Consider the following 12824-nt stretch of genomic DNA (forward strand, 5'->3'; position numbering starts at 1 on the left):
TTGCTAAGCATGGAAGTTATATTTCTGGTGCATGTCTTTGCTGCAGATAGTAAAAAAGGGAAATTAATCTGTAATTAATGCTAGGGGGGTTAATTTGCTTTAAACTGATCTTTGTCATCTTAAACATTACATTTTGAAATTATACTCAGTACATGAAAAGCTTTCACTCAAGTGACCGTTTTCGGAAAATACTAAAATCAATACTTAAAGTACACATATTTATACATATTCAAATCGCGTGCTCATATTCCTTGCAAACGCGAAGAATGCCATTTTGTTTCAAGTTGTTGACCTACCTGTTCAATCCTATATTCAATTGACAATACACGATAACATGTGATGACCTACCTGTTCAATCCTATATTCAATGGACAATACACGATAACATGTGATGACCTACCTGTTCAATCCTATATTCAATGGACAATACACGATAACATGTGATGACCTACCTGTTCAATCCTATATTCAATGGACAATACACGATAACATGTGATGACCTACCTGTTCAATCCTATATTCAATGGACAATACACGATAACATGTGGTGGAAATTGGAGAAGGGGACCGTTAAATATTTATTCAGAGAAAGATTTGTGAACGCCTCATCACTTACAGGATTATGCCCCAAACTGCCATAAAAATATCAACAAAATCAGTCGGAATTCACAGTTAAAAATAATAAACCATGAGAGTTAATACCCTTGATGAAACGTAAAAATTTCCAGTCTTGACTTTTCTCAAAATGAAGTCCTTTTCACTTCATACGACGTTTATAAGTACTTGTACTTGGCTGTACGTGTTACTAGTTTAACAAATACTCAATTTTCATATCAACTTTAAAACTATAAAACTAGAATGAACATAAAAGAGAAATTGAATCGACCCTGTTGTATATTCCCGGCGGGTGTAACTAAATTTGTACATCTATTTAGATGCAGAGAAAACGGCTAAATGTTGCAGTGTGATTTCGGCGATAGCCACGTCTTTAAAAGAATTCTTATGTGCCTTAAAGATTTTTTGAATGCCCAAGATACACCAGAATGATATAATTTAAACAGCGTTCTCACTGCGAATACCGCAGTCGATTTATCGCCCTTTAAAAAAGCATGTTTAAGTGTTAATTTTTTTAACGTCAGTTAAGGAGCCACGATAGTGTATTGAGTAAGACAGTTTCTTCTCACCCGAACACGCGGGGTTCGAATCTGCCGTCTATTTTCTCTCTCTCTCTCTCTCTCTCTCTCTTTTTTTTTTTTTTTTTATTTTTTTAATAACCTGAAGCTTTAGAATAACAAATACAGAACACATTTTAACGATTAGATTTTTTTTAAAGTGTATCACAAGTGAGTCTTGAAGGCCTTGCCTCTCTTGTTGTTTGTTTGTTTGGGGGGTTTTGAAGTGTGTGTGTGTGTGTGTGGGGGGGGGGGGTTGTTGTTTTTTTACGTGCGTAGGATTGAGTGTGGTTTGTTATTTTTGCGCATGGCTGCGTGTGAATGGGTGATTACCAGCACATTGAATCTGAATTTACTTCTTCATCGTATCATCTGCATTACTCTCTCTCTCTCTCTCTCTCTCTCTCTCTCTCTCTATATATATATATATATATATATATATATATATGTATGTATATGTGTGTGTGTGTGTGTGTGTGTGTGTGTGTGTGTGTGTGTGTGTAAGAAAGACAGCATCCTATCAGCATTTAAACAATTGTGAAACTTATTTCAAAACTAAAAATCTTAATGATCCTGGATAATTTCAGCCATATTAGATGGGTGCAGATGTATTCCTTGGTCCACGCTGTTTTCAGTTTTAGTTTCAGTTTCAGACACCCTCATCTGCAACCAGTTACTTGATGACGTGTAGTCAGAGACAGACAGAGAAAGACAGAGGCAGAGAGACAAAGAGAAATAGTGAGAGACAGAAAGAGCAGTTGATCCAACTGCCAAATGTGGATACGATTACTGCGTGTGTGTGTGTGTGTGTGTGTGTGTGTGTGTGTGTGCAGCTCATCGTATTCCCAGTAGCAGAGGAGCGAAGCTAAAGAAGACACTCTCCAAGTGTCAAGACGAGAGAACTTCGGTCACTGTAAGAATTGTTGTTTGTGTATCTCAATATCGATGTGTAACTCGTGCTGAAAAAAACCCTAATCAACAAACACCACAAAGAAAACAAGCCTTTGCAACGCAGTGGCTAGCAGCATGGATTGACCTTCTCCGGGAGGTCATGGGTTGGAATCTCCATTGAGCATGAATGTTGCGTGGGTTTTCAGTCCCTTTCATGACTGGTCTCCATTGAGGCATGAATGTTGCGTGGGTTTTGAGTCCCTTTCATGACTGGTCTCCATTGAGGCATGAATGTTGCGTGGGTTTTGAGTCCCTTTCATGACTGGTCTCCATTGAGGCATGAATGTTGCGTGGGTTTTGAGCCCCTTTCATGACTGGAATTATCTCACGAAGCGTCCCATGTTGGTAAACATCTTTCACAGGTGTCAGAACCAAATTACATGTCCATCAGGAACGTATACCCACGATGTGTACTGTGCAAGTAGTTTTCAGCAGTCATGTTACAGTCGTTTACAGCAAGCATGTTACAGTGGTTTACATCATGTTACAGTGGCTTACATCATGTTACAGTGCTTTACAGCAGTCATGTTACAGTGGTTTACATCATGTTACAGTGGTTTACATCGTGGTACAGTTGTTTTCAGCAATCATGTTACAGTGGTTTACATCATGTTACAGTGGTTTACATCGTGTTACAGTTGTTTTCAGCAATCATGTTACAGTGGTTTACATCATGTTACAGTGGTTTACATCATGTTACAGTGGTTTGCATCGTGTTGTTTTCAGCAATCATGTTACAGTTGTTTTCAGCAACCATGTTACTTTGGTTTATACCATGTTACAGTGGTTTACATCAGGTTACAGTGGTTTACAGCAATCATGTTACAGTGGTTTTCAGCAACCATGTTACAGTGGTTTACATCATGTTACAGTGGTTTACATCATGTTACAGTGGTTAGCATCATGTTACAGTGGCTGGCTGGAGGGTCATTCAAAAAGTCCTGGATAAACACATTTATGTACAGTCTACAATTTCAGCAGTTTTACAGACATGTTAAGAACATAAAGTAGAGATGTGAGTCAATTATGAATTATTGTTTGTGTTGTCAGCAGAAAAAATGCTCATCATTAGAACTGGTTTCTTCGATGTCACTATGTTTATCCAGTGGTTGTCACCTGGTTTGCTAAGGGACAGTCACTTCTCCGACCTGGCACTGAGCGAAGGTGTGGAGGAAAAGGTAGAGTCACATGTAACTGACACACTTCATCATGGGTCATCAGGACAAACCATTGACGGTTTACATCAGATTGATATTGAAAGCATTGACTTACCAGATTCACAGACATTGTAAATCAGCGATTGATTATAGAACTCGCGGCTAAATTATATCAGACAGAGACTTAAAAGGAAAAAAAAGAGATCACATATAACTTTTTATGGTGTTAATATCAAGGACAGATTACAAAAAAATGGATAAGTTATACAATAGAAATCATCGACACGTTATCTATCTGTCTGTCTGTCCGCCTTTCTCTGTCTGTCTATATGTTTATCATTATATCAGAAAGTCTGGACAGATTGTATGGGATTTATAAAAAAAAAGAGTAAGTTTTAGATTGTAAAGGAATATATTATAATCATGTGACTGGTGATTGCTGTAGCATCTGCGACTATGCATATAGGATAGATGATTTATAGATCAGGGACATAATAGTCAAATTGTTGTTAATGTTGTGTTATCAGTGTTTCTTCATCTATCAGGGCCATAATAGTCAAATTGTTGTTAATGTTGTGTTATCAGTGTTTCTTCATCTATCAGGGCCATAATAGTCAAATTGTTGTTAATGTTGTGTTATCAGTGTTTCTTCATCTATCAGGGACATAATAGTCAAATTGTTGTTAATGCTGTGTTATCAGTGTTTCTTCATCTATCAGGGCCATAATAGTCAAATTGTTGTTAATGTTATCAGTGTTTCTTCATCTATCAGGGCCATAATAATCAAATTGTTAATGTTGTGTTATCAGTGTTTCTTCATCTATCAGGGCCATAATAGTCAAATTGTTGTTAATGTTATCAGTGTTTCTTCATCTATCAGGGCCATAATAATCAAATTGTTGTTAATGTTGTGTTATCAGTGTTTCTTCATCTATCAGGGACATAATAGTCAAATTGTTGTTAATGTTATCAGTGTTTCTTCATCTATCAGGGCCATAATAGTCAAATTGTTGTTAATGTTGTGTTATCAGTGTTTCTTCATCTATCAGGGCCATAATAGTCAAATTGTTGTTAATGTTGTGTTATCAGTGTTTCTTCATCTATCAGGGACATAATAGTCAAATTGTTGTTAATGTTATCAGTGTTTCTTCATCTATCAGGGCCATAATGATCAAATTGTTAATGTTGTGTTATCAGTGTTTCTTCATCTTTCAGGGCCATAATAATCAAATTGTTTTTAATGTTGTGTTATCAGTCTTTCTTCATCTATCAGGGACATAATAAACAAATTGTTGTTAATGTTGTGTTATCAGTCCCAGTGGATTTCTTCCAAAGAAGTTTTGCCAGAGGACAATACTGTTGTTGCCACGGGTGGTTTTTCAGTGCAGCCAGGTGCGTGCTGCACACGGGGACCTCGGTTTATCCTCTCATCCGAGTGACAAGACGCTGTTTGATTTTCCAGTCAAACGTAGGGGGGGATGGGATGGGGGTGGGGGGGGCGAGAACGGGGAATCAAACCCACACCCTCACGGACGCTGTATTGGCAGATGAGCATCTTATCCATTCTGCCACCTTCCCCCTGGAATGTAAGCAAGGCACACTGGTAAAGGCGAACACTATTGGTGACCATTCCCTCCATCTTCCTTCATTCCATTTGTCCCTTGTATGAATCAGTGGCTGGTTGAGTAGATAAGGCAGAATGTTGTACACGGGTTGATACTGTTGGTATTTTATGTATGACAGTCAGTCGTGTTCGACCATGACCATCAGAACAGCAGAGGAGGTAACTGCTGCCCCGACTATATTGGCTAGAATTTGATTACAGTGGAGAGTGTCTTGCCCAAGTTACATCCCCACTCTCTCGGCCTAGTGGGTTGTAGGACAGTCGGCGCTGGGATGGTTCCGAAAGGCCAACTAGCCCCCAAGGCCGCAGCACTAAGAGCCAGTGCAATTTTGCCTCCTAGTTTGAGAGTCCCATCGCAGAAGAGAAAGCATTGGTAATACAGCTCTCATTTAGCTGCTGTCCCAACTGTACAATTCAAAGAAATGACTGTTGTCGGTGTTACATCCATGGTTCAGGTTCACAAGTACGTCATACAGGCCTCAGTACTGAAGAACAGCTGGCCACTGTCCGAGGAGGACCTGACCTTCATCAACAAACTGATGGAAGATGAAAAGAATGAACTCAAAGGTGTGTGGGGAGGGGGGGGGGGGGGGTTCGTGTATGTGTGTGTTTCTGTACGTGTGTGTGTGTATGTATGCGTGCGTGTGTGTGTGTGCGTGTGCGTGTGCGCGCACTTGTGTATGTGTGTGTGTGTGTATGTGTGTCCGTGTGTGTGTTTGATTAATCTTGCTGATTAAGAAATCAGAAGTGAGATAGTGTTGACAGGAGATAGTGTTGGCAGGAGACAGTGTTGGCAGGTGACAGTGTTGACAGGAGACAGTGTTGACAGGAGATAGTGTTGACAGGAGACAGTGTTGGCAGGAGACAGTGTTGACAGGAGATAGTGTTGGCAGGTGACAGTGTTGGCAGGAGATAGTGTTGCCAGGATATAGTGTTTACAGGAGATAGTGTTGGCAGGATATAGTGTTTACAGGAGATAGTGTTGGCAGGAGATAGTGTTGACAGGAGATAGTGTTGGCAGGAGATAGTGTTGGCAGGAGATAGTGTTGGCAGGAGATAGTGTTGGCAGGAGACAGTGTTTACAGGAGATAGTGTTGGCAGGAGATAGTGTTGACAGGAGATAGTGTTGACAGGAGACAGTGTTGGCAGGAGATTGGTGACAGTGTTGACAGGAGACAGTGTTGGCAGGAGACAGTGTTGACAGGAGATAGTGTTGACAGGAGACTGTTGGAAGGAGATAGTGTTGACAGGAGATAATGTTGACAGGAGATAGTGTTGACAGGAGACAGTGTTGACAGGAGACAGTGTTGGCAGGTGACAGTGTTGACAGGAGACAGTGTTGGCAGGTGACAGTGTTGACAGGTGACAGTGTTGACAGGAGACAGTGTTGGCAGGAGACAGTGTTGACAGGAGACAGTGTTGACAGGAGACAGTGTTGACAGGTGACAGTGTTGGCAGGAGACAGTGTTGACAGGTGACAGTGTTGGCAGGTGACAGTGCTGGCAGGAGACAGTGTTGACAGGAGATAATGTTGACAGGAGACAGTGTTGACAGGAGACAGTGTTGACAGGAGACAGTGTTGGCAGGAGACAGTGTTGACAGGAGACAGTGTTGGCAGGAGACAGTGTTGACAGGTGACAGTGTTGGCAGGTGACAGTGTTGACAGGAGACAGTGTTGGCAGGTGACAGTGTTGACAGGAGATAGTGTTGGCAGGAGATAGTGTTGACAGGAGATAGTGTTGGCAGGAGATAGTGTTGACAGGAGATAGTGTTGGCAGGAGACAGTGTTGACAGGATATAATGTTGACAGGAGACAGTGTTGACAGGAGATAGTGTTGGCAGGTGATAGTGTTGACAGGAGATAGTGTTGGCAGGTGACAGTGTTGACAGGAGACAGTGTTGGCAGGAGACAGTGTTGGCAGGTGATAGTGTTGGCAGGAGACAGTGTTGACAGGAGACAGTGTTGACAGGAGACAGTGCTGACAGGTGATAGTGTTGGCAGGTGATAGTGTTGACAGGAGACAGTGTTGACAGGAGACAGTGTTGACAGGTGATAGTGTTGGCAGGTGATAGTGTTGACAGGTGACAGTGTTTACAGGAGATAGTATTTTACAGGAGATAGTGTTTACAGGAGATAGTGTTGACAGGTGACAGTGTTGGCAGGAGATAATGTTGACAAGAGACAGTGTTGACAGGAGACAGTGTTGGCAGGAGACAGTGTTGGCAGGAGACAGTGTTGACAGGTGACAGTGTTGGCAGGTGACAGTGTTGACAGGTGACAGTGTTGGCAGGAGACAGTGTTGGCAGGTGATAGTGTTGACAGGTGACAGTGTTGACAGGAGACAGTGTTGACAGGAGACAGTGCTGACAGGTGATAGTGTTGGCAGGTGATAGTGTTGACAGGAGACAGTGTTGACAGGAGATAATGTTGACAGGAGACAGTGTTGACAGGAGATAATGTTGACAGGAGACAGTGTTGACAGGAGACAGTGTTGACAGGAGATAGTGTTGGCAGGATATAGTGTTGACAGGAGACAGTGTTGGCAGGTGATAGTGTTGACAGGAGATAGTGTTGGCAGGTGATAGTGTTGACAGGAGACAGTGTTGGCAGGAGACAGTGTTGGCAGGTGATAGTGTTGGCAGGAGATAGTGTTGACAGGAGATAGTGTTGGCAGGAGACAGTGTTGACAGGAGATAGTGTTGGCAGGAGACAGTGTTGACAGGATATAATGTTGACAGGAGACAGTGTTGACAGGAGATAGTGTTGGCAGGTGATAGTGTTGACAGGAGATAGTGTTGGCAGGTGACAGTGTTGACAGGAGACAGTGTTGGCAGGAGACAGTGTTGGCAGGTGATAGTGTTGGCAGGAGACAGTGTTGACAGGAGACAGTGTTGACAGGAGAGAGTGTTGGCAGGTGATAGTGTTGGCAGGAGACAGTGTTGACAGGATATTGTGTTGACAGGAGACAGTGTTGGCAGGAGATAGTGTTGGCAGGTGATAGTGTTGACAGGAGATAGTGTTGACAGGTGACAGTGTTGACAGGAGACAGTGTTTACAGGAGATAGTGTTTTACAGGAGATAGTGTTTACAGGAGATAGTGTTGACAGGTGACAGTGTTGGCAGGAGATAGTGTTGACAGGAGACAGTGTTGGCAGGAGATAGTGTTGACAGGAGACAGTGTTGACAGGAGACAGTGTTGACAGGAGATAGTTTAATTTGTTGTAACCCCAGTGCATGCTGTTCTGTGTGCTCATCTCCCACCTGTTTCGTTTGGAAAGTCTGGTCCTCGAAATTAGATAATAAAAGCAAAGTATAGATATCCTCAGCATGGAAAGAAAACAGTTAGTGGGCTCCTACTAATCGGTACTGGAATATTGGGGTTCCATAACCTACGGATGCCAGAAATTACATACCGCGCTAAAATATATTGTTTGCATACATACATATACACACCTCCATCAAGAAGGCGTACCACACGATCCGCCGAGCGCCTTCAGGACAGTCCGGTCACAGCATGACTATCTGGTGCCGGAGTACAAACAAAAAATGAAAGCTGAAAAACCAGTCGTGAAAACTGTCAATGGTCGGCCCCTGCCTTAGAGACCTTGCAGGACTGTTTTGAATGTACAAACTGAAAAGTTTTTAAAGACTCTGCAGGGAACTTAGATGAATATACCGACACAGTGTGCGATTACATTTCTTTCTATGAAAGTGTCTGCATTCCAACAAAAAATATCAAAATATTTTCAAACGACAAAATTTGGTGTAACAAAGCTGTTAGGCAAAAACTAAAGGAGAAAGAGATAGCGTTTCGTGAAACTGATGATAGAATAGTCCACAATAAGGCAAAAATAAGTGTTGAAAAATGCATTAAGAAGGCAAAGTTTTCATATAGGAAACATTTAGAATAACATTTGTCCGCAAACAACTCTAGGAATGTGTGATCCGGACTGCAAAACATCACTGATTACAAAATGACCCACCAGACAGTCGACAGCACTGACAGAACTCTTCCAGACAAACTCAACACATTCTACTCCAGATTCGACAAACCATTGTCTACTTCTGACGTGGCTGCACCCAAAATCACCCCCACTCCCCCTTTCATAGCCCAAGAGAATGAAGTCAGACGCCACTTCAGTCGTCTGAAAATGAGAAAAGCCGCTGGCCCTGACAACACCTCACCAGGCCTTTTGAGGAAGTGTGCAGTCCAACTATCTAGTGTCTTCACTGACATATTTAACATGTCCCTTCAGGCTTGTGTGGTGCCACACTGCTTTCAGAAATCTACAATCATTCCTGTTCCTGTAGCTTTAACATCAGTCGTCATGAAAATATTTGAACGCTTGATTCTGCAACTCCTAAAAACTTGCATTCCTCCATCTTTTGATCCCTTTCAGTTTGCCTACAGAGCCAACAGATCAGTTGAAGATGCCATTAGCATAGGTCTCTACCACGTTCTCAGACATCTCGAAAATCCTAACAGTTATGCTAGGGTCCTTATTGACTACAGCTCTGCGTTCAACCCAATAGTACCATCAAAACTATATTTTGAATTGAAAGACCTCTCGCTGCCTGAATCAATTTGTGCATGGATCAAAAATTTTCTAAGATGCAGACCGCAAGTTGTTAAAGTTGGTGACCTCACCTCCTCCACATGCATTCTCAACATAGGCACCCCACAGGGATGTGTTCTATGTCCATTGTTGTACTCACTATTCACACATGACTGTGCAACTCGTAATGAATGTAACACCATGGTCAAGTTTGCCGACGATACTACTCTAGAAGGGCTGATTACGAACAGTGATGAGTCAAAATATAGGGAAGAAACACTAGAACTTGTCAGCTGGTGTGATCAAAACAACGTAGACCTCAACGTATCAAAAACCAAAGAATTAATTTTAGATTTCAGGAAGACCAGATCTGACCCCTCACCACTTGTCATTAAAGACAAGCAAGTAGAGATCATCAGCGAATTTAAATTTCTCGGACTGATCATTTCCAACGATTTGAACTTGGAGAAAAATACGGAAAAAATTGATAAGAAAGCACAACAGCACCTGTACTTTCTTCGGCGCCTCAAAAAGTTCGGAATTAGAAAAGAAATCATGGTTGATTTCAACCGAGCAGTCATTGAAAGCGTGTTAACCTTCGCTATTACTGTTTGGTGCGGAAACATATCTAAGGCAGAAGTCGCAGCCCTGAACTGCCACCAAGATTACCGGGGCTGATCTACCTTCTCTGGAAGACATATATTATAAGCGGCTGCATAAAAAAGCAGAATCAATCAGCCAGGACGAATCACATCCAGCTTTTGGGATTTTCGAGATGCTCCCCTCTGGTCGACAGTACAGAAGTATAAGGACGAAAATCAATCGCTTCGCCAATCGCTTTTTCCCGAAAGCAGTCAAGGGCCTGTCTCTCGAACAAATCCAGTATGATATCTAGAATTGTGCAATCAACAACCATCTACCTGAAGATCTAGTCATCAGCCCCATCCACATGTAATATGCCGCTTCTGTTCAAACGCGTGTGTGTGTGTGTGTGTGTGCAGTGCGTGCATGTGTGAGAATGCACAAGGTTTTATATTGATATGCACTTGTATGTATCCTAATTTCTACTGTATCTGTGTTTGTGTATGATTTTCGATTTATGTTCGTAACTTGTTATGTACTATCCCCTCCAATATTCCTTGTGACCCCGGTACACTTGGTAATAAAGACATATTCTATTCTATTCTATTCTAATCTATTCTTTTCTATTCAATATTATTAGTCCATAGTGGCATAATGATGGAAATCATACAGTGGAACTATAGCTTCCTCTAACTTGGTCACTTCTTCGGCTTCTGCGTTCGTGTGCTGCATCTGCAATGTTCACTCGAGTGTACGTGTTGGCTTTCATGTGCAGGGCCGGTTTTATCTGCAATGTAAGCAGCCACACTCCATTTTCGAAAGTGTACATGCTGGGTATGTTATTGTTTCCGTAACGACACCAAACGCTGATATGTATTTCGGGATCTTTAACGTGTGAATTTGATCTTCGGCATACATATGCATAAGAAGGGGGTTCAGGCACTATGCATGTAGTCACGTTTGTTGACCTGGGAGATCGGAGAAATCTCCACCCTTAATCTGCCAGGCGCTTTGACCAGAATTCGAATCCAGAACCCTCAGATTGAAAGTCCAAAACTTAAAACGAACGGAAGAACCAGAGGAAGAAGTTGAAATGTATCAGCAGGATGGAAGAATAAGCCCACGACTGCAACAAACAAGCTGCAGATCTGAAGGTGAAGTCAGAAGAAAGGCGACGAACCCGAAGGACAAGAAACAATGACAGAAAATACGAGGAGAAACCGCACAAAACACACACACACACACATAGCAGTCAGCACAGAATCATTAACAGACAACAATGGCCACAGCCCAAAACAGGATACACTTCAGACACAACAAAATAAGGATGGACTCAATTTTGTCCAGTCATCCCTGGTAATGAACATGTCTGATTTCCATTTGAAGAAGAAAACAAACAAACAAACAAAAAACATAAGGAAAGTCCAAAACTTTCACCCACTCAGCTCTTGCCCCGGTCTGCCCGAGGGACACAGTTCAAAGCCCACCCAGGCCTTGAGTCAGGGTAACAACTGGATGGGAACTTTGGGAATGGACACAGTGAGTCAGGCTAACAGCTAGATGGGAACTTTGGGGTTGGGAATGGGCACAGTGAGTCAGGCTAACAGCTGGATGGGAACTTTGGGATTGGGAATGGACACAGTGAGTCAGGCAAACAGCTGGTTTAAGAGTGCTAGGATATTCACAACACATTACGCATTAGCATCTTATAGCAGATTCCATAAAGACCTTGTCCATAATGTTCCCACAATGCGTTTTTTTAGTTTGTAAAATACATCACTATAGTTTTCACATGGTTGCGACAGAATTTTTGGATCATTTAGTTTTCGAAAATGTTTGGTTTTAATTATAAAAAAAAAAAAAAGAAAGAAAAAAAAACCCAACAATTGTACATTGTCCCAGATCTAAACGTGTTACTTCTTTGATCTGGCCTCTGTGGTCGGCTGGGTCATAAACCAAATGAATGAATGAATGTTGATGGGTTGTCTGTCTCCCTTCCCTGTGGCGTCAGTGTTCTTCATTGGGGAGGACCGGAGCGGAACAGACATTGCCCTCAGTGAAGAACAGGGGCCAGGTAGTGCATCTCCGGATGGTTAACCTTGCTTGGCTTTCCTTTATATATATATATATATATATATATATATATACCTTTTCTTTTCTCTTTTTTTCTATAAAATCCATTGACTGCCTTTCACGTAGTACTTTCGTCCACAGTGACGTCACTGATGACATCATCAAAAGAAGAGAAGTGATTTTGGAAGGGCAGAAAATTCACACATTTGATCTAGAGTGGTATATCTCCAGACCATTTTCTGTTTGTTGTGTGTCTTTTTGGAGCTGATTGTTCGGAGACCGATTCATGACATGAAACATCACTTTCAATTGTTTTCCCCCGGCAGTCAAGGGGTTTTGAAAAATTGCCCACATGCATGCATTTATTGCTGGTGCACTTAGTGGCCCAAATGGAAATGGTCTGACTGCATGTACAAATCTCAGTCATACACGCATGTGCCCCCCACTCCCCCTCCCCCTGTCCCTTTCTCTCATTTGGGCGTCGGTACATCGGGCTGGCTGTTCATTCAGTTCCACAATTTGTGCTTTTCACATGTTAGTGTGTTGGACGCTGTGTTTTGTTCGATTGTTTTGAACGCATGGTGTTGCGGGTAGTTTTGAATGTGTGTGGAGTGTGTCATGATGGGACACTGTAAAGTGGATGTGTGGAATGTGTCATGATGGGACACTGTAGAGTGTGTCATGATGGGACACTGTAAAGTGGAGTGT

General features: G+C 42.1%; 1 protein-coding gene across 1 annotated transcript in view; it reads left to right on the forward strand.

Annotated features, from left to right (window-relative positions):
- Positions 1 to 12824, forward strand: part of LOC143283195 (androglobin-like) — a 200635-nt gene that overhangs the window by 155573 nt on the left and 32238 nt on the right. Inside the window, exons 26-27 of the mRNA XM_076589370.1 lie at positions 3174 to 3301; positions 5360 to 5471. Of these exons, the coding sequence (XP_076445485.1) occupies positions 3174 to 3301; positions 5360 to 5471 (240 nt within the window). The remainder of the gene's footprint in view (positions 1 to 3173; positions 3302 to 5359; positions 5472 to 12824) is intronic.

This window comes from Babylonia areolata, chromosome 6 (genome assembly GCF_041734735.1).
Source record: "Babylonia areolata isolate BAREFJ2019XMU chromosome 6, ASM4173473v1, whole genome shotgun sequence".
NCBI classification, from domain to species: domain Eukaryota; kingdom Metazoa; phylum Mollusca; class Gastropoda; order Neogastropoda; family Buccinidae; genus Babylonia; species Babylonia areolata.